Source organism: Pelophylax lessonae, assembly GCF_965119305.1.
Source record: "Pelophylax lessonae genome assembly, chromosome: 9".
In the NCBI taxonomy this organism is placed as follows: Eukaryota; Metazoa; Chordata; class Amphibia; order Anura; family Ranidae; genus Pelophylax; species Pelophylax lessonae.
The window spans coordinates 81,606,007-81,632,396 of NC_138776.1; the positions used below are offsets into that span (position 1 = coordinate 81,606,007).

Sequence of the window (26,390 nt, forward strand, 5' to 3'; positions counted from 1 at the left end):
CATCTCAGATTTTTTAAAAATCCTTCCTACTTGTAATATGTATATTAATATTCTGATAGTAAGTGCCACTGATCTGCCAGAACATGTGAGAAGCAAGTTAAAAGTATGAAGGCAAAGCTCCCAACTGTCCCTGATTTCGAGAGTCTGTCCCTGATTTGGAGTCCCTCTGTCCCGCTTTCCTCCTCACTTGTACTGATCTATATATTTAAATACAAAATGCACTATTTATCTTTCAAAAAGTGTTTCCCGGTGCTAAACCTTTCACCCAGTTTCTAAATTTCTGCATTGGTAAATTTTCCAAACCAGTATAAAGCAATAGAGGCAGTCCCCGAGTTACATACATCTGATTTACACATGACTCATACTCATACAAACGGAAAAAGACAACAGGAAGTGAGAGGAAACCTACCCCTACTCACTCTTATAAGAGTTTACCATGGGAAAAAGATGTCTCCACCAAAGCTTTATCACCAATCCTTGTTTCCATGTCAACCCCAAATTTTCAAAATCCAATTGTCACAGGGACAGAAAGCAAGATGAACTTTTGAACAGGGGCACAGACAGCAAAACATACGTTACAGGGGTGTTAACCCTTCCCTATGCTATCCAAAAAAACTTAAAAATGATTTTTTTGGCTGGAGCTAAACTTAAAAAATTAACCTGTTCCAACTTACTTGCAAATTCAATATAAGAACAAACCTACAGAACTTATCTTGTTTGTAACCTAGGGATTGCCTGTAGTAGTGATAAAAAAAAGGACTTGTGGGTATAACTAATCGTTTTTTATATAACTCTCCTTTAACCTCCCTAGCGGTATTCCCGAGTGTGGCTCAGGGTGGAATTTCAGTGCCATTAGCTGTAACCCCCGAGCCACACTCGGGGTACCGCCAGGGAGCATCGCTGGATCCTGGTAGAGGTTACTTACCTTGTCCCCAGGATCCCACGATGTGTCACTGCAGCATACGGCGGCCGGATCTTCCGCCCGATGCTGTGAGCCCCGGCTTCCGTCTCCTGCGATGTGACGCTCGCAGGGGGGTGGAACCGGCGGCAAATTTGAAAAGTAAAACACACTGATATATTGTAATCCTATTGGATTACATTACAAAATAAAATAAAATGACATTAGTTTTCCCTCCCAGTGCCCTTTCCTGCAGTTTTACTGTACTTAATATATATATATATATATATATATATATATTATGTGTGTGTATATGTATATATGTATGTGTGTATATATATATATATATATATATATATATATATATATATATATATATATACATACACTTTAACTTATTTATAGTTATTTATATATTATAATTTATGATTTTGTGTTTCAAACTTTATCATACCCAAGATGTTATAAAGAAGAACGCACAGTAAAAAAAAAAAACCATATGTGAATAGTTGGTTTGGGCTGCTCGTCCTTAAGAATTACTAGCAAAACAATCATACCGCCAGGGAGGTTAAAGGGACGTGACAGGGGGTGTGTACTATGCCTACGTACTTTTGCTAATAGGTGTCCCTTGTTCCCATCTCAAAAAGTTGGGAGTTATGTGAAGGGTAAACATGACTTACAACATCCAGACATTTGACAAGTTCTTTATTAAAACAAAATTAAAAATCCCCAAAAATGTTTCAGTGTAAAACCCAGTGCTTCATTAGCAATTGTTGTCTTTTTCATCAATTAAAAATAGAAAGCACAACCTAATACACGTTATTACATTACACAGGACATATTTTATTTAAAATCACCCATACCCACAATAGGACAAGCATAAAACAATTAGAAAAGTCATAATTACCAATCCAACCCCTAATCGGGACATGGTCAGCATTAAATCTGACAGGAGTTGTAATTTCATTATTCTGCTACTGTTATTTATCAGGAGGAGTGAGACTCCATACATACAGGATGTAAATAGAGCTGGGAATTATGATCGGGAGATCTCACCTCTAGAGACCCATGAAATGTAGGGATTTACTCAAGTTGTCTCTATAACTGGTAATATCATTGTTGAAATGCTGACCCTTTAAATGTATTTTTTTCAGGATGATGAGGTCACACAAACTGCTTTTATTCTCATCTCTCTGCTGGAACACCGGATTGTCTATGAGGTAAGTTCTTTTATCTTATCAGTCTTCATATTTTCTTGACAAGTCAGGCAACCAAAAGCAGCACAAAAAGTGACATGAAAGAAAATCTTGACGTGAGAGTAAACTCCCATGCATGACTTTTACCTATAGGTAAGCCTATAGTAAGGCTTACCTATAGGTACAGTAAATATCTCCTAAACATGCACTGTTTAGGAGATATTCACTTTTTATGCAGCCGATTATGTCACTGGAGCATACGCTCTGAAAAAAACGGTATACCGTGCCATGCCTTCAAAATCCTGTGTGCAGTCCATGCACAGGAGTGACATCATCGCAGCTCCGGCCACTCATACAGCCGGAGTCCACAAACCCGGAAGAAAGACCGGGTGAAGATGGAAGCTCCTTCCAACGGTGATGCGATGCATACTAGCACATTATGGCATTGCACTGCAGGATTTAAAAAACAAAAACAGCGGTTTACTACCACTTTAATTCTTAATTCTGTTTAGGACTAAAAAAAATGGATTACACAAAACTCATAGACCTGGTTCACACCATGAATCAGCCGTAACGTGCTCACATTGCTGTGTGATTCCTGTGTGATTTGAGTGCAGTGCATTTTCAGCCCATTCATTTGAATAGTGCTGAAATTGCACTGCATTACACCAAAAATAGTAGCACATGCACTGTTTTTTGAAATGCACTATAACTGAATTGCATGGTACTGTGGTGCAGGCAAATGCACTGCGTTTGCTATCTCATTAACTTTACACTTGCACCAGCTGCAGATTGCAGACACAGAGAGCGGTAAGAACAGCTAGGTGCAGCTGCCACTCCCATTCACCAAAATGGCAGGTTGCTGGCGGCTGCAGCCACTATTTGGGGGGTCTCCACACAGCCAGCAACCTGCGGTGATCGCTGCTGGACACATACACTGTGCACCCAGCAACGATCACAGCAAGTAGTCACTGGCTGCACAGAGAGATACGAATAGCTGCCGGCGACCTGTCATTAAACTAAATGATACCGGTAACTACCTACCCGCTCTCACATCAGCTGTAAACAGAGGATTCTTGCTACTACAATTCGCACAGGCCTTAATTGCTAGTGGGAATGTAGCCTACAGAATTTCTTTTATGTTAAAAAAAGATGATGGATGTGCAGAAATGCAATTAAAGAAATGGCAGTTAAAGAACTTTCATGTATGTATTTCATCTGTGTATTTAGCTATTTGTCTAGAGTTCGGCTTTAAAAAGTATGGAGCAGTTAAAAACCATCCTAATTCTGACAAACCCCACTTTGATCCACCATACCACCTGAAGTCTTCTGCAGATATGATATTGGATTAATACCATGAAAATAGGAAATAGGCACGTGGTGGCAATTTCTTTGGCTTAATATTAATATACTCCAGTTTTACTTAGGATTTTTCTTTTATTCATTTTATTGCTTATGGCCCATTTTTTGTGTCTAGGGAAGTATTGTGGAGAATGCCACATCCTGCATAAGGAAAGGAGCGGAAACTGCTAAAACATCACACACACTGGCTCTCCTGGCATATGCCTTCACCTTGTTGGGAGACCTTGAACTGAAAGCGCTCATGCTAAAACAACTGGATGACCATGCTAAGATAGAGGGTAAGTAGTACTGAGCAAAAAACAAAGTTTAACTGCTTAAGTTGTTAAAGCCTAGCAATAGCCAACCTTTTTCAGTTTTTTTTTGATAGAGGGGGCAAGGGTTAGAATCTATGTGTGTGAATTTCTGTTGGGCAGATTGCTCCTGCGTATTCGAAGGGCGTCAGACAAAAAGTGACAAAGTAAGTGAGGAGAATTTACCCAATGATACAGAGAGAGAGACAGCACTTCATAAATCTTAATGTGCCTCAGAAACCATCACAAACATCCAAACAAAAACACAGACAGCAATACTTCACAGGTTCCAACCATCGGTATTTCCCATTCTATTTAAACCTAAAGCCAAAAAATGTTGCATATAACAAATTTTAAGCAAAACCTTTTATTCTTTTATCCAGAAAATAGGTACAGTTACCTTATACTGCTGCCTACAGGTTTGGAAACTGGCATACATAAAAATTGTAAATCGGCCCTTGTATAGCCCCTCCTCTATTCAGCAGGCCTCAGTGTTTTGCTAGTGTCCTAGGAGCCTGGACACTTTTTCCTCAGCTCTGTTGAAAAAATAATATTTTTTGGTAGCCTTCTTTTCTTCATGGATTTCTTTCCTATACATCTCCAATCGAGTTTCCTTGTTGCATGATGCTTGAGCTGGTCTCTGTATTGCACCTATCTGGAGTGACATTTCCTTAAGGTAACTTTGGGGGCCATACCCATGCCCTGTGGGAAAGGATGTAAAAAGTTAGCCTGAAATTTGACCTTTAGGAACTGGTGCTTTCCAGACGTGAGTGTACTGTGTTAGTTGCAGAGGTCTTTTTGGGTCCAGAGTCATGGCATAGCCTCTAAAACTGTGTCTGATGACTCACTCTGTAAAGAAAGGCTGTTCAGGCTAAAACATTGGAGCTACCTCATTGGTTTACCATGGCAGAGGTTCAAGCTGGAGATCTGATGTTATCCGCTTGGTGGAAAGAAACATGCACTCTTTCCTGCCATTCATCCTACAGGAATCACCATCCGGTGGCTGCTCCTTCTCATGAAGCACTATGTATAACCCTGGTCTCAATTCTGTTTACACTGCCTGCCTATATCAATCTGGTAGATTTGTGAGTACTGAGGCCTTGCCACACATTTGGGCCTAGCTGCATTACCATCATGTGGATGCAGCATGTCTTTGCTAAGGCAAAAAGAGTCAGCCCTACTGCAACAGGTGACCCAAACAGCTTATACTCTCCAAACAGTTCTTCAGGTGTTTACTCAGTATCCTCATTAGAAGTTGACACCTGTGATCTTGAACCTGAGACCCCTATTGTTAGTCACCACCAGAGTCTTCCTCCGCTCCATCAGGTGAACCGGAGTTATTCCCTATGTCCACAATTAACTCCATGCTCAGGAATATTTGTGTTCAGTTATTGGGTCATCCTATCTGCAAAGGCTCTATATGTATTGCACAACCTTCCTCCACAAAGCCTGTTTCTGACCCTCCTGAATCCTTAGATCAGGCTGTGCCTTTGGTTCCTGTCACCACTTCTAACTCAGATTCAGAATCCCAACTGTCATGTCTGTTAAGAGACTGTTTTTGAGTCATTAAAGTCTCCTGCCATCTCCTCAGATTTACAGGAGGTTGTTTCAGACCTTATCTACTCTGCACAAAGATGATTAGCCTGCTGTTCCAGGCTCTCTTAGGGATGCAAAGATCTTTCCACTACACTCCCTATTTGAGCCATTCCTCATTCTCTTCCAGACTGGGAGTACCCTAAATGGTCCTGGCCCCAACTGAGAGTGTGTCTAAACTTTTCTGTTATGAGGGGGAATTTTTTAAACTGATGGTCTGTTCCCAACATAAATACATAGTGACCCACCTATGTATGTAGATAGGTTGAGGGTGTGCTCACCTTTCAGGGTTTCACTTTTTTTGTATTTTTTGGCATTTTTGTTTTTGCATTTAGATGTCAATGCTATCCAATTTTATAGGTCCCTGTGGTCTGATTAGGTGGATTACAAACTTATTCTGGCTCTCACACAATTCTATAATAGATCCACACACACCTGACACTTCTTTTTCGCTAAATGTGACAGCCGATGATGCATAAAAACTCCCCCACATGCCTGGGATCTCAATCCCCATGACTAAGCTCCGAGTCCCGGAGCAAAATGCATTGGGGGCATTGCCTAGCCTGAATTTGAGGCTGAGGTTGCCATCATACCTTGGCATGACATGGATGTGTGAGGGGCATCTTCCTTCATACTGCGCTATCTTAGGAGCCGGGACAAGCTCCCTCCCGACCAGCTCTACCGGTGGTGGATGTAAAGGATTGGTACCCCCTTCAGTTAGCCTAAGTGGCACACAATACAGGTGTCATGGGTCACACCTTTCAGGGTTCCACAGAAAAGCAGCTAGAAGCAGTTCCTAGATCCCAAATTCAGTTGGCTGGTCTGTGCTGTATTGTCGGCACCTTTAATTTGTTAAACTGTTCCAGAATGATGGATCCCTTTAATAGGGGGGTCTCTCCACTGCCAGGGTAAGCCCCTATTTCCTGTATTGGAGGGAACACATGTCTAGGGATTTGTGCTTCAACTATATTGTTTGTACAATATGGACAAAGGTTAGAACCTGAGTCTAGTTATTTCGCTGCTTATTTCATCAGTAAGAAGATTTTTTCCTCACTTCCTCTCATAGTGACCGGGTGTCACAAGAGAAGGGAGTGATGGGATAAAGCCAACACAATATAACAATATTTTTTTTTTTTTAGCAGAGTGGGGAGGAGTTAAAATCTGTCAGATTATTTTCATTATTTTCTGTTTCTCACTGTCCAGGTGACAGCAGAGTACTCATTTCTTGATGGTCATCCGGACAGAAATTGAGTGGATATATCCCCAGTGATGACACAGACAGGTGTTCTAAGGGCATATCCAAAAAGTAAAAAAAAAAAAAATGTTTGGCTCTGATTGGGCTTTAAGGAATGTGCAGAGATCATGACTATACTATTTAGTACATGTCATAAAAGTATGAGGCTGTCATTGCAGGCCTTCTAGAAACAAATCAGTGTCTGGCTTCATACATTTTAGGTCAAAATCCAGAAGAAAACATGCTGTAAACAGGTTCAAAAGCCAGAATTTCTTATCTCTATACCAATTCAGTGGTGTAGCTGGGGCAAGGCAAGTATTGCACCCACTAATCTATGGATCATTAGCACTCTTTGAGTCCCTTCCACCAGAATATACAAGATATGTCTTGTCTCCATTGACTGAGAAGTATATGTGCATACGTTGCAGTGCTTTAAGTGGCCCAAAAGAGGTGCCGGTACTCTATTATAGCCTATAAATGTTGTCGCCCCCCCCCCCCCCCCGGCCTGGGCTGGGACTCCGGAGCAGGGGGACTCACTGGTGGTGACTTGTCTGGCTCTGGAGTGGGAAATATTCTTGGGGGGGGGGGCAATTGAGGGTGCAGATGTCCAAAATGAGCATACTGGTATGCTAAGGTGCACGGAGAGGTGGCGGTATGCTCAAGAGCCATATTTGGAAGTGGCGGTACTGAGTACCAGTGCATATCGGCCCACTTAAAGCACTAAATACGTTGATCCAGAAGGTAACAGCACCAGCTCCTCCTCCTCCACTACTTCCTTATTCTTAGGACACAGCTCTATCATAACCATGCTAAACCACTATAGAGGTCAGCAATGGCAGCCTATACATGTCTCTCACAACATATCTATGTACTTTAATATATTGCTTGAAGCAGATATTTTAATTTGTATTGTACATTTTAATTTAGGTGAAACCAAGCACTGGCTAGGTACTGACTATCGTCATGGAGATATCGAAATATCCTCATACGCCATCTTGGCTCTGCTTTCTGACAAGATAATCACCCACAAAGATATTGAGCAAAGTGCTTATTCTGTCCATTGGCTTGCATCACAACAAAACCCATGGGGTGGCTTCTCCTCTTCTCAGGTTAAATATTTACTTTACAATACTATTTCTTCTGAATATAACTGTTAAAGTGATTTTAAAGTCTGTTTTTTTTTTTTTAAATAACAAACATGTTCTACTTACCTGCTCTGTGAAGTTGGTTTTGCACACAGAAGCCCAGATCCTCCTCTTCTTGGGTCCCTCTTTGGCTCTCCTGGCCCCTCCCTCCTGTCGAGTGCCCCCACAAGAGTGTGAGCAACTGGCAATTAGGGCAACCGAGCCGAGCTGCAGCTCCGTGTGTCCATTTAGACACAGAGCTGCCATTTGGCCCCACCCCCTCTCTCAACTGATTGGCTGACTGACTTTGATTGACAGCCATGGGAGCCAATGGCGCTGAGGCTGTGTCTCAGTCAGTCAGGAAGAAGAGTCCCGGATGGCCGAGGGACTTGTGGACACCGCTGGAGAGAGATGGGACTCAGGTAAGTATTAGGGGTCCTGGGGGGGCTCCTACACACAGAAGGCTTTTTATCTTAATGCATAGAATGCATTAGGGTAAAGTAACCTTCTGACTTTACAACTCCTTTAAATAAGTGCACCTTGGGGATCTCAGATGGGTTCAGAAATCTTGATTCGGGTAGTTCAGATCCCACCTGTTTAACCATATTACCTGGATCAGTACCCGACACCACTCCCCTTTACTGTTAAATGACAACACTAAATCAGCACTAGGATTAAATGGCCGGTTCGGCCTTTTGTTAAACAAAACTATAAATAACAGAAAAACATAAAACAGTTAAACCAATCCAGATCAAAGAATGGTTACAGATCCCTGAGGATACCATCTGCCACAACTTTGGAGTCTGTGGTACCATTAAGTTAGGTTCTGTCCCTAGCCGCCAAAACACCGCCTTGAGGACTATCCTAACAGACCACAGACCCCTACTACCTTACACTACCGGGTCGGTCTAGATTGAACCAGACCAATCATAGAACTCCAGACCTGAGATGGGTCCCACCATTTTATCGTTCAACACCATGTTTTGGACTCTCGTCAAGGACCCCAAACTCCACAGCGGCACAAGTGTAAAACCTTACACTTGTGCCCGCCACCACACCCGGAAAGCCCTCTGGATACCATCCTGTAATCCCAAGGCCCACAGGTCAATAACCACCCAAGTATTCCAAGCCTGTGTGGTGGCAGGCCCTGGCTGAGGGGGGTCCTGTCTGAACCCTTGGCAGTGAAGCTGCTACCTGGCTCTGTACCTATTCAGGGCCATGTGCAGCAGCAGCAGCAGCAGCAGCAGCAGCTCTGAGCTGATTTAATAGCAGCTCCAGCTCAAAAGTCTTGACCTCTTATATCCCAACAACTAATTTAACCCCCTACTCCCTGGTTTATCTTCCACCCTGTTTTGTATGCCCTAAGCTTATCATTTCCTTCAAGCTCTGGGAATGTCTTTCTCCCTGTTAAAGCAGAACTTAACTATATCTGAGCACCACAATCTGAAAATTATGTTTAATTCATGTTTAATATTCAAAGCAAGCTCACCCATCCATCATCCATGTCCCCATGCTTTATTGTGTTGATAAATTACTTGAAAAGCACCCCCTAGCATTTCTAGTCACATTCATCTAGAGTAAGGGCAGAAGTTTCATGTAGCATTTACTTCCTGAATCCATCTGCCCTTAGCTCCAGCATACAAGCAAAGGTTGTATGTAGCTGAGAAAGCACCTTCCCCCTCCTCTAAATCAGTGGTCTCCAAAAGGGGTTTTATCCAGCCTTTTGAGGCACTATTTCATTCACTGTTAGCAATAATGGAGAATACTTCCCCCACTGACAACGAAGAATGGGCACAAATCCCTCCACTGACTCCAATGAATGGACACAATTCCTCCCAATCACACCAACAATGGGGCACAATTCCTCCCAACTACACCAACGATGGGGCACAATTCCTCCCAACTACACCAGCGATGGGGCACAATTCCTCCCAATGACACCAATGATGGGGCACAATTCCTATGCTGAGCATTTCCTTCCTATCATATCTGAGCAGCCTATGTGACTATAGGGTCACACATGTGGGTGTATACACAGTAGTAAATGACAGCCCACTCCCTCCCTCCTCTTCCTTGCCCACTAACCAGCTAAACCCAATGGGGTGGGATATTACATGTAGATTAATAGAGGCTTTGCCTCCCTCTTATTCTAAGACACACTATTTCATTCACTGTACGAGTGTGATACAGCCTGTGACTGGCAGAAATCTGCCCACACTATGTTATTGCATAAAAAATAATAAAGGGTTGATTTCAATTATATATTTGTATTGGGATTTAAAACAGTTTATTGAAATTAATGATTTATTTTTACTTTGTATTCCAAATGTTTGTATTTTTTGAACATCAGCAGCAGAGGACTAGAAGCTCCTCCTATGTTTCCCTGCAGACAGGCTGGGAAAGAGCTGAGTCATCTGACTTATTGATCTTTTAATTAAAATAATTACATCTACACAGACTTGTATAAAGTACTCGAAATTTCTACTTGAGTAAAAGTACAAGTGCTCGATCAAAAAATTACTTGAGTAGAAGTGGAAGTGCTCGCAGAAAAAGTTACTTAAGTAGAAGTACTAAAGTATTCAACATTTTTTTTACTTAAGTATTGCAAGTAGTTTTTTCAAAAAATTTGCTACTTAAGTACTAAAAGTAAAAAGTACCAGTAGTTTTGAAAAAAAATTTCTACTCAAGTACTGAAAGTAGAAGTACAAGTACTGTGTTATGTAGTTATTAAAGAAAGAAGTCAAAAGTATGAACATCATATTGTTTTTATTATTTCAAATGATTTATTCAAATGATTAACCTGTGTTTGTTAGTAGTTTCTTGATGCACTTTAAGCGCTGTAGCACCATTTATTTGTTTGTTTCATATTTTCTTTTTATTGGAAAGATTTGGTATAGCAGCTTTTATTATACACAGCCTTTATTTTCGTATGCGCTGATTTACAAATGACATTATACACATTTTTTTGAGCTTTATGCAACCTGCCATCTACTGTTCTGGCAGTGGTAATTTTTTTAAAAGTAACGAGTAACTATGCAGCACAAAAAAAAAATACTTGAGTAGAAGTATCAAAATCATCGAAAAAATGTAGTGAAGTAAAAGTAGAAGTAGGAGAAAAAAATTCTACTCTAGGAAAGTACAGATACCGCATTTCGGTACTTAAGTACAGTACTTAAGTAGTTCTACTTCGTTACTATACATCTCTGCATCTACATACAGAAAGAGAAGGGACAATGTAAATTAAACAGTGTGTGTTTAGTATCACTTTAAATATCCAATTATTAATGTGTTGAAAGGGTAACTCCACTTTAGTGGGGAAAAAATTGCAAATAAAGAAAAAACAATATAGTGTATACAATTGTGACACAAATCACATTGCAATTGAATGTTATTTAAAAACTACCTTTCCTTTTCAATCTGCAACTACTGTCATTTTCTGAAAATGCAATGCAATATGGCAACCTGGAGCTGTTCTGTACACAGAATGTATACTGACCACATCCCAGAAACATAATTTCCTGCTTGTGTGATTGGCTCACCAATTTTCCTAGAAATCTGCCTAAGATACAAGCCAGATTTCTGGCATCCCCTGCAACAAAAATGTCATTTTTGGTGAGATACTCCCAATAGGAACACGTCTAAAGGTAGAAATGCTCAGCAGCTTTCCTCATTAATGCTCTGCAGCTGCCACAGCTGATAGATAATTATGAAACCACTCCCATTTGACCCACTCAGCACAGAGGAACAAACAATGATTTCTTCAGAATGACAAAAGGTAGAATTCTGCAACAACGTTTGTTAAAATCCTTGTAATATACAGAGATCACCCAGAGGGGAATGTTTTTTCTCAACAAAAGAGGAGTTACACTTTAAAAACTGAAGGGAGCATGTTTTTCTGTACAGCTTTAGTTGCATTACTGATTGCACTATCTGTAACATGATCTGAGAGTAGGAGGGAGAATGTGCTGTATATGATATACAAAGTTGTGTAAATCGATGGATATGGATTTAAGTGACATTGTTTATTATTGATTTTATATGTTACAGGACACTACATTAGCTCTTCATGCTCTTGCTAAATATGCCAAGGCCACCGCGCACAAGAAGGGAGACTCAACTGTTATTATTGAAGATGATTCAGGATTTCACAAAGAGATTCACGTAGACAAGCAGAACAGCCTCCTTGTCCAAACAGTGGATCTGCCTAAAATCCCAGGAACTTACACAGCCTCCATCAAAGGAGAAGGCTGCGTTTATGCACAAGTGAGTAGAATGCTGTTATTTCAATCTACCTTGAGCTGTCTAATGTCTCCAGAATGTGCAGATAGTAAATCTTATTGCACCTTTTAGGTGGGCAGAAAGATCACCTATAAACCTGTGGCTCCCTACATCTGAGTAAAGTGACAAAAAGGAAAAATAGGTTGACGTTATATAACTTATGCACTTAAACACTAAGTTTGCTTTTTTTTTTTGCTAATTTCCAGTTGCCTAATGTACCAATATTCCATTAACCACGTGACCTCCGGAAGATTTACCCCCTTCATGACCAGGCCATCTTTTGAGATACGGCACTGCGTTACTTTAACTGACAACTGCGCAGTCATGCGATGATGTACTAAATAAAATATATGTCCTTTTCTCCCACAAATAGAACTTTCTTTTGGTGGAAATTGATCACCTCTGTGTTTTCTATTTTGCGCTATAAACAAAAAAAACAACAATTTGGAAAAATAAAAAAACAATATATTTTACTTCATGCTATAGAATGTATCCAGTAAAAAAATGTAAAACATCTAATTTCTTCATCAATTTAGGCCAGTATGTATTCTGTTACTTATTTTTGGTAAAAAAAATCAAACACCAATAAGCGTATATTATTCGGTTTGCCCAAAAGTGTTTGTGTCTACAAACTATGGGATATTTTTATTTATTTATTTTTTTACTAGTAATGGCAGCAATCAGCGACTTATTGCAGGACTGCGATATTGCGGCGGACATTCTGACACATTTGTCACTTTTTGGGAACCAGTGACACTAATACAGTGATCAGTGCTAAAAATATACACTGTCGCTGTTCTAATGACACTGGTTGGGAAGGGATTAACATCGGAAGCGATCAAAGGGTTAACTGTGTGCCTAGCCAGTGTTTTTGTACAGTGTGGGAGGTTCTTTTACTAGGGGAAGTCATGAATCCACGTCCCTGCTTTGCAGAGACACAGGATCCATACCTTCCCTCCTGTCAGAACGGCAATCTGCCTTGTTTACATAGGCAGATTGCAGTTCTGTTTCTGTGGCTGCGGTACTCACTGATCGGCTCTCGCTGTGTGCCACCAGCAGTGCGCATTCACATCTCCTACCTGGAAGTGCAGGATTATGTATATATATATATATATATATATATATATATATATATATATATATATACTGTATATACGTGATTCTGTACACAGCAGCTGCCCTGTAGCAGTAAAACTGCTATAGAGCAGTCAGGAAGTGGTTAATGTACTTTCAGTTGCAGAAAATATATAGCTTTCTTGTTATTTTAGGATATCCTTACCTGTCCAGCTCCAGTTTGCGTCATAGAAAAGTTCATGACTTCCTGGTATGTAGATTTGGGAAATTAAAACTGTTAAGACCGAGGAAATAATTCACCAGCTCGCCTCAGTAGCACACATCCTGCACCTGTTCTCCACCAGAAAATTGTTCCCACCTACCTCTGTACGTATGTAGAGATGGGCTCAGGCATGTTCGGAATCCTAGCTCCAACCCACCTGCCCGATCCCACCAGGAAGCCGACACTGCACACTACTAATCAAAGGCAGTGAGACATTTCCCAGTCTGCAGCTGCAGACCGGGAAATGTCTCACTGCCTGTAGTTAGCAGTGTACTGTGTCGGGTTCCTGGGGGGATCGGGCAGGTGGGTTGGGACTTAGATCTCCAACACGCCTGCGCCCATCTCTACTCACATGCGGGGAGCACGAAGAAAGAACCTGGTCAAATTTCTATTGGCTCGGCTCAACCTTCCGTCCTCTAGGCCGACTGCCAAGGACACTTTCCTGATGCTGGCAGGAGGAGAGACAGCTGTCACCCTCCTCCTGGGACTCTGCTTCCTGCCAAAGACAACCGGTCATGTGCTCCCCTCAGACTTATATCTCCTCCCAGGATGCATTGCGGCAGGTTCTACCCACTGAGACTGATATGAGCCCTGGTGTGCTATTGGTCAGATTTCCTCCATTGTCCAACAAGAGCCCTTATTGGATACAGTGGGGAGACTCCCCAAGCTCAACAGACACACCTGGAAACACATGACAGCCTAGCTGAACAATCAGGCCCCCCTTATAAGAAGGTGGCCCTAAAAAGTGGCAACTAAATACCACCAAAAGAAAGTTCCATTTGTTGAAAAAAAATTATAAATGTAAGATTGAAAAAAAAAAAACACAAATGTAAATGCTTTGATTGCATATCTTCCTGCAGTCACACCTACATTATTCTGAGGTTCCTGACGAACATGATGTCCACTTTGCTGTTAATGCAACCACTGAGCCAGCTGTCTGCACCCGGGAAGCACAGACAAAGTTTGATGTCCATGTAGAAGCCAGGTGAGATCAAACATCCAATGTATACAATGTATAAGGTAAAGTTGACTAAAAGGTGCCTTCTGTAACAACAGTGCTGATGTGCAGGCATCAGGTTATCTGTGTTTGTTTTTAAATCAACCCCCATGTCCCTCTGGAGTCCCTTAGATCCTAAGGCCAGGCTTAATATGGGGCTTTGAAATGCTTCTTAAGGGCCGTACACACTTGACGAAAATCGGACGAAATATCCTCCTATTTTTCTCTGTCTTCTCAGTGTTCATTACCTTTTCTAGTCCACAGTGCATAAATGTTCACAAAATTTCTCGTCCGATTTTTCTTTTTTTTGGCACATATGTTCCTAGACTTCCGGGTTGTCAGCAACTTCAGATCATGCGCAGTCTTTCGTATCCGATTTTTCACGGACGTACTGCGTACACATTAAACGAAAATCGGTTGTCTGGGGATGGACGAAAAAAATTTTGGTGTTTGTCCCTCCGTTTTTTTTCGTTAAAAATGTTGTCATCGGCTGCTGAAAGTTGTGTACACACTAGGCGAAAATCGGACGATTTCACATCGGGCGGGAATTTTTGGCAGATTTTCTACTAGTGTGTACCCTGCTTTAGTCAGGTTTACACCATGTATCCTGAAAGGAAGCCCTACTACCCCTTTCATTTATCTGTCCAAAAGCCAAATCCCCAGTGAGCTGTACTGACTGTCATTTCAATTTTTAATGATCGGCATAGCATTTGGAAGGGGTAGGCTTTATTATCAACTTGGGAAGGAAAAGCCCTGAGTACAGCTTGGGCCAAGGATCCAAGGGTCTCAACAGCTGTAGATTAGCTAATTTTTAGGTCAGGTAAATATTAGTTTATTACTATTCAAAAGTGTTGCACTTAGTTAACCCCATAAAACAATATTTTTGAATTATTGCTGCTGTACCAGATTTGGGTCCCAAACAGAGTTCAGCCACATTTGGAAAACTAAGATTTCTAACCAGTTTTAAAAACTGTACTTTTTAAATGTTTAATTTTGTAGAGTTTCAAATGAGGACATTTCAAAGCTCTTTTAAAGCTGGTAGTGTTAATTTAGGTACACGAGCAGTTGATGGGGAAAAACATTACTCCTATTTGTTTTTTGTTTTTTTTAAATCACCAAAGATCATGTTGATTTTTAACCACTTGCCGACCGCCGCACGACTATCTACGTCGGCGGTCAGCCCCTCACAGGCAAACTAACGTAGGGCTACGTTGCTTGCTTGTGAGGGTCTAGGGAGCGAGCGCGCGCCCCGGAGGCGCGCTCCCGCTCCCGCGTGGTCACGGACCCCCCCGCGCGTGTGACCAGCGGACCCGATGTCCGCCGGCCACTCGGCGATCGGCGGGGGAGAGGGAGAATGTCAGGCAGCTTGTGTAAACAAACTGCCTGTCATTCTCCTCGCTGCAAAGACACTGATAAAACGGATCTGGTATGTAGATCCGTTGATCAGTGTCCTTACAGCTAGAGCCACAGCCAATCACAGTAGAAACCACGCCCCTAGGGACACACACAGCCCCTCCCTTCCAAATAAAGTTAACCCCTTCACTACCAGTGTATTTTTACAGTAACAGTGCATATATATAGCACTGATTACTGTAGAAATGTCACCGGTAACCCCAAAAGTGTCAAAAATGTCAGTCAAGGGTCCGATCTGTCCGCCCCAATGTCGCAGTACCGCAAAAAAAATCGCAGATCGCCGCCATTACGCGTTAAAAAAAAAAAACAACAAAAATGACAAAAATCTTTCCCTTTGTTAGTAAACGCGATAACTTTTGCGCAAACCAATCAAAATACGCTTTTTGCGATTTTTTTTACCAAACATAGGTAGCATAAAACAAATTGGCCGAAAATTTTTAAAAATTTTGATTTTTACATTTTTTTTGGGGGGAATTTCATATAAAAAAAATGTGAAAAATATTGCTATTTTTGCAAAATTGACGCTCTTTTTTTGTTTATAGCGCGTGATCAAAAAATCGCACAGGTGATCAAATACCACCAAAAGAAAGCTCTGTTTGTGGGAAAAAAAGGACGTCAAATTCGTTTAGGTACAGCGTCGCACGACCGCGCAATTGTGCGTTAAATTCACGCAGTGCCGAATCGCAAAATACCCCCTGGTCGGAATGGGGGTAAAATCTTCCGGGGCTTAAGTGGTTAACTGAAAGAAATGTTTTTCTTATTTTAGGACACTTTTAGATCCCTAAGGTACATATAAGGTTCTCTACAGCTTCACAGCCTTAGATTCTTCGTATGGTTATGTTGTAAGCCTGGCTCCAAATACATTTTACTCCTTTTTAAAATGGCCCAAGTTTAAATATTTCATAGCAAACTCAGTCAGAACATAAAAAGGGTCTTTAACCACTTTACTACTCCAGTATGTTTTGAAATCGTGGAATGGAGGACATGTATTTCTAGGATGCCTTTAATAAACATCCCTTCAGAAAACACAATAGGCTGCCCAAGTGCCCATAAAGGGCTGTGATCTGAGTCATCATCAGACCTCTCACTCCACAGACACAATAGGGTTGATTTATGAAAGGCAAATAGGCTGTTTACTTTGCAAAGTTATTTTTCTAGCTTAGTTAATATTGTGGATTTTCGCTTTGCAAAGCATACTCAATCACAAGGAAAAAATAAAATAGCATTTTTGCTTGCACATGGTTGGATGATGAAAGTCAGCAGAGCTTCACTAAGCTCAGGGTAAAATTTTCTTTAAAGTGCAACTTCCATAGCAAGTGCACACTCTTTTTGCCTTTAGTAAAGCAATACCAATGCAAAGAGCTGATCAGAGTGGCTCCGCACATTGTGATTGCTGTGATAACCAGTCACAATGATTACAAATGTAAACACTCTTACATTGGAGGAAGGGGAGGAAGTAGTATTTAGCCCGCAGCAGATTATTGGTAAGATTTTTACATTGATTGTGGGTTTTATTTTTTTTAACCTTTTACCTCCCCTCCTTTTCTGTACATCTCAACACCATCACATCTCTATGTGACTTGTATATCAATATTAACCATTTGCCTCCCTTATCCTGCACATTAACCCTCTTATCTCCATGCCGGAATTTGGACCTGTACATTAAGCCCGTCACCTCCTCCTCCCTCTGTGTATGACCTATATCAGGGGTCTTCAAACTATGGCCCTCCAGTTGTTCAGGAACTACAATTCCCATCATGCCCTAGTCATGTCTGTGAATGTGAGAGTTTTACAATGCCTCATGGGATGTGTAGTTCCATAACAGCTGGAGGGCCGTAGTTTGAGGATCCCTGACCTATATACTGTATTAATGATGTTCTGTATTTAGTGCACCATTGACAAGCTCCATGTTTTAACCACTTCATTACTAACTTGTTTGTTCATTTCCAAAATGTATAGCGTTTTTATTTGATATGTTCTGTGAAAACAGAAAAAACAACCCATTGATTGTCAATCACACTATCACAGTATTGAAAAATGGCCTTGCAATGAAAGGGTATTACAGGCTGGTAAAAAAATGGGTAAACTAAGTCATATTTGATTACCATGCATCAGAACCTATCTACATACTGTACATTGTTCAAAAAGAAGCAAGCTACAAAAATAATTTAAAAAAAATTGTAATGACACCTGTAATGTGGTTGAGTTATATTATTGTTTCTTGTTTCTGATTGGAAGAATGTTAAATGAGAACCTAGAGCTGATTTATCTTAAATTAATTTGTTCTTTTGTAGATACTTAGGAAAACGATCTAGAACCAACATGATTATTATTGATGCAGAACTTTTATCAGGATTTGTTCCAGATGCTAAAAGCATTAGGAAGGTAGGTGTCATATACTTGTAGTTCATAGATGAGAAGCTCAAGGTGGGTAAGATCAAGGTGGGCATTTATTACATTATGATTTGCTGGTAGACCAAGGTCAGGAAAAGGATATAAACATTGACTTTGGTACAGTACATAGGGAAGAGAAGATGTTCTACTGGGGTGACTGTAAAACACAGCATACCTTATGTGCATCTAGTTTACATACAGCTTGAGATGTTAAAGAGGAACTTCATCATTCCAAAGCAGAAACTTTGTTTTTATTCCTTGGGAACCACATGGGAACCACAGCGTATTCCTGTTCAATTCACCACATGCAATTCAGTGTAGTACTATTTGAGCCTATTCATTTTGAAAGGACCCAAATCGAACTGCATTGCACCAAAGCCTTGATTACATTCATTTTGGCATCTGCAAATGGATTGTATGGTTGTTTTGTACTAGGCGATTCAGTGCTAGCAAACACACTGTGTTTCCGACCTGCGTTTGGGGTTACATAGTTAGTCAGGTTGAAAAAAGACACAAGTCCATCTAGCTCAACTAATAAAAAACAAAAAAGGAAACACAACCATACAATCCCATATACACAATCCTATACCCACAGTTAATCCAGAGGAAGGCGAAAAACCCCTGCAAAGCATGATCCAATTTGCTACAGCAGGGGAAAAAAATTCCTTCTTAATCCCACAAGAGGCAATCAGATATTCCCTGGATCAACTTTTGCTAGAATATTTTAGTACCCAGTTATATCTTATTCACCTAGGAAAGAATCCAGGCCTTTTTTAAAGCAATCTACTTAGCTGGCCAGAACCACCTCTGGAGGGAGTCTATTTCACATTTTCACAGCTCTTACTGTGAAAAATTGTTTCCGTATTTTGAGATTAATTCTATTTCCTCTAGACATAAAGTGTGCCCCTTGTCTTCCGTGATGACCTTAAAGTGAATAATTCAACCCCAAGTTTGCTGTATGGACCCATTATGTATTTATACATGTTGATCAAATCCCCCCTTAATCTTCTCTTCTTAAGAGAGAATAAATTCAGTTCCTCTAATCTTTCCATAGTTGAGCTCCTCCATGCCTCTTATCAGTTTGGTTGCCCTTCTCTGCACTTTCTCCAGTTATGATATCCTTTTTGAGAACTGGTGCCCAAAACTGAACTGCATATTCAAGATGAAGTCTTAATTATGATTTGTACAGGGGCAAAATTTAATCTTTCTCTCTTGAGTCCATACCTCTCTTAATACAGGACAAATGAACTTTGCTTGCTTTTGGAAGCCACAGCTTGGCATTGCATGCTATTATTAAGCTTATGATCTACCAGAACACCCAGATCCTTAGGTAGTCAGGCTCCTCTCGGCGCGCCACTTGAATAGAGTTATATGACAAGTGGCAGATGCTGTATTGCCTTGAGTTCACCACCTATAGGATTCTCAGTATCTGCTGCCTGCTTGTCTCTATTGCTCTGTTAAGGCACGGTCCAGTCCACACCAACTACAAATATCCCTATGGTGGGTGTATTATTACGCCTCCTGTGGGGATGATTTGGAGACTATGACTTCCTTATGGGCGGTTGGAGTACACCTGACTAAATTACTACTTTATATATGCTTTTACGTCTAAAGTATGACGATATAGCCGTTTTTCCTTGTGGTTCCTGACGAAGCCACCATTGGTTATACCAATTTGCGAAACGCGTTGAACCGGCTTTTTTTGCAACTATTTCCAGTCTATACAGTTTCCACTTATGATGTCATTTCTAATGTCTTTGATGTATACTGCTTTTAAGCAATTTGTACTTCAATAAAATTCTATTTTTTTATATATATATATGCTCACTTATACCTCATACCCTTAAAAGTCCTCACCACTGGGCAGTATCATGACTAGGTCTTGGACCCATGTGATTGTACGCCTGTGTCATTTTTTCTAGTTCTTAAGCATAATTGGATGTGGGTATGGGAACTGTCTCCAGACTTGATATCCTCAAGCTTCCAGAACATCCAGATCCTTCTCCACTATGGATTCCCCCAGTTGTACCCCCCCCCCCACTCGTATGTATGATGCATGCATGTTCTTAGCCCCCAAGTGCATAACTTTACATTTATCAACATTAAACCTCATTTGTCACCTAGTTGCCCAATAAAACAGTGCATTGAGATCGGCTTGTAAGTTGGAGACATCCTGTAAGGAAGTCATTCCACAGCAAAGCTTGGTGTCATCTGCAAAGACTGAAATTGTACTTTTAATCCCAGACCCTATATAATTTATAAAGGTATTAAAAAGTAAGGGTCCCAACCCTGAACCTTGGGGTACACCACTGATAACCTTAGACTATTCAGAGTAAGAATCATTAACCACTACTCTCTGAATTCTATCTTTTAGCCAGTTTTCTATCTATTTACAAACTGTTCTTTCCAAGCCTGTAGACTTTTCCTTATACATTAGCCGTGTATGGGGAACTGTGTCAAACCCTTTTGCAAAATCCAAGAATACTATGTCCACAGCCACCCCTCTGTCCAAGGTTTTACTTACCTCCTCATAAAAATAAATCAGGCTTGTCTGACAACTTCTGTCTTTCATGAATCCATGCTGTCTGTTACTTAAAATATTTTTTTTCCAGCAAGAACCATTCTATGTGGTCTTTTATTAAACTCTCCAGTATCTTCCTGACTATAGATGTTAAACTAACAGGTCTAGAGTTACTTGACAAAGACGTTGATCCTTTTATAAATATAGGCACTACATTCGCCCTACGACAATCCAGCAGAGCCTATGCCAGTCATTAACAAGTCCCTAAAAATTAGAAACAAAGGCTTTGAAATGACAGAGCTCAATTCTTTTAGGATCCATGGGTGGATGCCATCTGGTCCAGGTGCTTTATCCACCTTTATTCTGTCTAAATATTTCTGGACCATATCACTTTTGAGCCATTGTGGATCATTTGGGGCTGTGTCAATAACATCCCCATTATTACAGAGCTGAAGAAACCCTTTAATAAATTTGTCTTCTCTTTGTCCCCAGTCACCCTCTCCAGATTATTTTGTAAAGGGCCTACATGCTCAGACCTGACCTTTTTACTATTAATATATTTTAATAATTTTTTGGGGTTTGTCTTACTATTTTAAATAGTGTTCCTTCATTTTTATATTTTTTAAAAGCACTTTTCTTATTATTTATAGCTTTTTTAACTTTGGCCGTGAGCCACATAGGTTTTATTTTTAGCTTTAAGGTCCCTTTCACACATACTGTCCGTTCAGTTCATCAGTTCAGTCACATCAAAATGTATCAGTTTTTCATCCATTTATTTATCCATTTATTCATCCATTTTTTCATCCGTTTTTTCATTAGTTTTTTTTTACATCCACTACCAATGTAAAAACGGATGAAAAACGGACCATTTGTCCGTTTTACATCCGTTTTTCATCCGATCCGTTTTTTTAAAAATGGCATTTGAAAGACCGCTGCGCAAATACCGCGTGACAAAAAATATTGCAATGACCGCCATTTTATTCTGGGGGTTCTAAGTAGTTTTCTAGCAAAAAATACTGATTTTTAACACGTAAACAAAAAGTGTCAAAAATAGGCCCGGTCTTAAAGTGGTTAATAGCTAAGTCTTGTAAAGAATGAGGCCAAGATTCAGCTATACCAATTAAATCATAGTTCTCCTCGTGCACCAGAGCTTCCAACTCTCCTATTTTGCTTGGCAGACTTCTGGCATTGGTGAACAAACACTTTAATTCATTGTCTCATTTTGCACATTTAACTTGCATATTTTTAATTTAGTACAAATAGTACCAATTTCAATGGTTGTTTGTAACATGGAAAACTTATTATCCTCTGCCATAGCTCTCCCCCCCATTTTTCCCCAATTTCACCCACTAATAGGGTCTGACCCCTGTCTGATCTGTCTGCTCCATTATAATTTAAATCACCCTCCCACCTCAATCCTAGTTTAAATACTCCTCCAGCCTTCCCATAAACCTCTTCCCCAGCACAGCAGACCCCCTTTCATTTAGGTGCAAACCATCTTTAGCATGTAGGTTGCACCCCAATGAAAAATCAGCCCAGTGCTCTAAAAACCCAAATCTCTCCTTACACCAGGTCTTTAGCCATGCATTCAACTATCTAATCTCCCCCTTTCCTGTGTTGCGCATGGCACAGGCAATATTTCAGAGAATATCACCTTGGAGATCCTTCCCTTCAACTTGCAGCCTAGTTCATTAAATTGATTCTTAAGGAGCCGCCACCTTCCACATTTTCTGTCATTGGTTCCTACATGGACCAAGACAGCTGGATCATGCCCAGCTCCTCCCAGTAATTTATCAACCCGGTCCACCACATGTCAAACCCTGGCACCAGGGAGACAGCCACGATTGTGGCGATCATGGTGACAAATTATTCTATCAGTCTTTCTGATTTTAGAATCCCCTATTACCACCAGCTGTCTAGGCATATCTGCACTACCCTCACCACCTCTACTAGATGGGTTGCTCTCCTGGCTGTTAGTGATAGTAGTGACATCTAGGACTGCCACCTCTGAGCTTGCCACCCCCGCATCTTCACCTAACTTGGCAAATCTGTTAGCGCTCAAACCCAAGGCTGGCTTTCCTTTTCTGTGAGCCCCTACCACTCCCTCTGACTGTATTAACCCATTTTCCTACCTTATAATCCTGAGTTATCCCTCCATCCTCCCCATTAACCGCACTAGCCACTTGCTCAGCGAGCAGAGGAACTGTTTCAAGGTTGTCAGTTCTGCCCAATGTTGTAACTTGCTCCTCCAGATCTCTAATGTGAGGACAACCCGCTCACATCTGTCGCAGTGGTATCCATCCTGGAGCAGTTGCTCTGTTATTGTATACATGCGGCACACTGTGCACTGCACAAAACCTTTAATCTTGCTAGCACACATTTTCACGGTTACAACAATAGTACTAATAACAGAAAATATGAGATGTTAATTACAGTTTTAAAGACTTCTGTTATAATCTTCTGTTTTATACTGTTTTTTAACTTCTAGCAAGCAAAAAGGTGGCTAGCTCAAGAATGAGCAAGCTCAGAAATGAGTCCTACAGAAAGTTATAGAGGGCCTGGAGCACCTGTGACCGATTAACCACTCCCCTTAATTAGTAGTCTAAAGGAAGGAAAGAAAGAGGGGAAAAAAGGCTCTTTAAAAAGTGACAGAAAAGGTGTAAAAATAACTACAAGGAAAGACCCCCTGAAAAAAACACCTAAAATGCAAACACAACAATCACCAGTAGTCAAAAGCAAACAGTTTATCACTCTCCACTCAAATGACTCACTCTTCAGCTTCCAACCAGCAAATCTGGCAATCTGGGTGTTAGGATTGCACTGACACCTGCTGCGGATCACAAGGGCAGTGCAACTTGAATTTGGTGCAGGAGACGCGCATCAATCGTGGCGTTTTCTGCACTGCATTAGTGTGCCCGTTCAGATGAGGTTCAACAGCCTCACTCAAAACATGTAATACATACATTATTTAATTTTAGTTTTACAGTGTTTAAGTCAGATTTCAGTTGCCGAGTCCCACCACAATGTGCGCTTACTTTATGAAAGTCCTTCTAAATCAGAAGGAAGAAATTTTTTTAACAGCCATTCATATTCTAAATTTCATGCTTATAAAGCAGTATTAGAAAATGAAAAATAATCTGATTGGTTGCTATGAGCAATTAGAACTGCTCTTCCATTAGACTTTAAAAATTATCCCCTATAGGTCACAATCGTTCTTACATTTCTTTGACAGGAACTCATGCTTGTAATATGCTTTTTATTCCAGCTGAAGAGGAGTCACAATGTGAGAAGAGTAGATGTCTTACCTGAAAAGGTCCAAATCTACTTGGATTATGTAAGAGCTATATCATTTTTTTTTATATGTGTGTTATATTGTAGGCACAATACATGCCGATTGCATTATTTTTAATGAGTATTCATTCAGTAAGTGTATGTTTGTTTTTTCTATTAAAATTCTTCTGCACCTCCCAATATTTTGATGCCATTTCATCTTTATGTCTGTCTGGCCCTGCTAATTCGTCAGGGGGGGGGGGGGCTAGCAGTAGAGAGAAAGTCTGACTGACCCTTTTTAGGCCCCCCTCGCTCTGCTGCTATTTAAAAAAAAAAAAAAAAAAAAAACTTTCAAGGTCCCATTGTTCAGCTAAGGAGCTGGGGCAGTAAAGGGACTATTTAACCACTTTAAGGTGCAGGCAGATAGATCTACTGCACTGTGGTTCTGATAATTGAATTAAAGTCCCGGCCTCTTCTATATCAATCAGCCTTGCAGACTAGGGCTTTATTTACCTGTCTGAACAGTAGTGCAGTAGGTCACTCCACCTGTACCCATAAGGTTAAATAGTCCACTTTCTGCTAAGGAATTCATTGCACAGCTCGGTTCCCAGGTGGAAGGGACACTACCGTAGCCTAGCTCAGGAGGATCCAGCAGAAAAAGAGCTGCACTTGGTCCCTGGGACCCACGTAAATTAAGCCTACAGGACCAGGTGCTGGTAGAGACAGCAGCTTGTCGATTGTCCGGCACTTACCCATGACAACTCACCGCAGCACTGCCAGCTGCTCTCCTCTCCTCTCCTTCTAGCTGCTGCAGGGAAGGGGGGGGGGAATCGTTTCAGGATGGAGAGCGGGTAAGGGTCCGGTAAATATGTAATTTACCAGCCCCTTCCTTTTCTGAAAGAGCAGAGGGATCAGGACCGGGAACGATCACTTACTCTGTTCATTCATACCTTAACATAGTAAACTTTGTTTACTATGCTTCAGTTTTTGAATGAACAAGAGCCTCTGTCTCCTGTTCATTCATCCTGCAGTGCAGCTGAGGCTACAGAAAAAGGGACTGGGGAATGTTTCCTCAGTCCCTTTCTCTGTCTCAAGGTGAAACATCAGCGTTCTCATTAGACCCCTGATATTTCATCAAAGCACCCCAAGGGGGCTTCTAAAAAATAAAAATAAAAAAAAATAATATTGTAAAAACTACAAATAAAAAAAATTGAAAAAAATAAGAACAATAAAAATCTACTGACACTGTCCTCTGCCCTAGTGACCCTGTTCACTACCCTACCGACATCGTCCACTCCACTACTGACACCCACTGCTCTACTGACTAACACCATCCACTGCTCTACCGACACCAACCCCTGCCCTACTGACCCCATCCACTGCTCTACTGACTAACACTGTCCACTGCTCTACTCACACCAACCTTTGCCCTACTGACCCCTACTCTGCCCTACTGACCCCTGTCCAGTGCTTATTGACAAAATCCACTACTCTACTGACACCATAAACTGAACTACTGACACTACTATTGTGCTGCCACGCAGCTTTAACTGTCTAGCAGTTGTTATTACATGTTATGTTATGCTATGATATTGGTATCTTCCTAGCACCCCTGCTGTTTCTGGCTAGATGGTTTCTCCCATCTCCATTTTCCTGCTGTAACTGCCATTTTGTTTTGTTGTTATGAGGAGACTGCAGAGTGAGGAAGCTGTGTAACTTCATTGTAAATTTACCTATGGAAAAGTCTCTATGTTTATGCCTTTGCTAACTTGAAGCATAAAGAAGCATTGGAGAACACCTCTGGAGCCTTTATTCATTGAGTAAACTATCTGTTAAAGCCATCATTCAACCTGCTGCACACACTTAGAGACTGGGGGTCTACAAGAAGGTCACAGGTACAATCGATGCTGAGACAGAACAGTAAATTTACATGAAGAATCCATCATAGGTATCTCTGCAGCTTAAGAAAAGTAAATTTACAGGAGTACACAGCTTCAAAAAGTAAATTTCCAGGAATACACAGCTTCAGAGAGTACAGTTCCAAAAAGTACTTGAAGTAAATGTCCATGGTAATATACAGCTTCAGAACTGTAAAGCCCCGTACACACGTACCGATGGTCGGCATACAAATGTTCCTCTTTTCTCCCCGGGATGTCGGTGTCTGTTGAAAAGTGCAAAGACAGCACAAGGACAGCACAAGAATTTTGTCTGCAGACTTCAGCTGACTGCAGAAGTGATGTCATGTAATGGTTAACTTTCCCTGTGTTTTTAATTTTCTGAGCATGCCCAGTCTTGCAAATCTGCGGTCTGTCGGCCGAATTGTGTACTGACAGGCGAACAATCGTCCGTTCTGGTGTCGGCATACAAAAATTTTCATGTTTGCAAGAAAGACTCTTGTCTGCGGATTGTGCGCAGACATCTGTCGGAGGCACCATACTAACACGCGTACAATCGGCAGATCCTTCGTCCACCGACGTTTGTATG

At 41.0% G+C, this 26,390-nt stretch overlaps 1 protein-coding gene across 4 annotated transcripts in view; it reads left to right on the top strand.

Moving 5' to 3' along the window:
* The window catches only part of LOC309563584 (alpha-2-macroglobulin-like protein 1), a 562,516-nt gene that overhangs the window by 524,153 nt on the left and 11,973 nt on the right, over positions 1-26,390 (top strand). For all 4 annotated transcript variants that reach the window (XM_082268048.1, XM_082268050.1, XM_082268051.1 and 1 more), the window contains 7 exons: positions 2,053-2,118; positions 3,572-3,734; positions 7,501-7,682; positions 11,745-11,960; positions 14,172-14,296; positions 18,016-18,106; positions 23,902-23,970. In XM_082268048.1, coding sequence (XP_082124174.1) covers positions 2,053-2,118; positions 3,572-3,734; positions 7,501-7,682; positions 11,745-11,960; positions 14,172-14,296; positions 18,016-18,106; positions 23,902-23,970 — 912 coding nt within the window. The remainder of the gene's footprint in view (positions 1-2,052; positions 2,119-3,571; positions 3,735-7,500; positions 7,683-11,744; positions 11,961-14,171; positions 14,297-18,015; positions 18,107-23,901; positions 23,971-26,390) is intronic.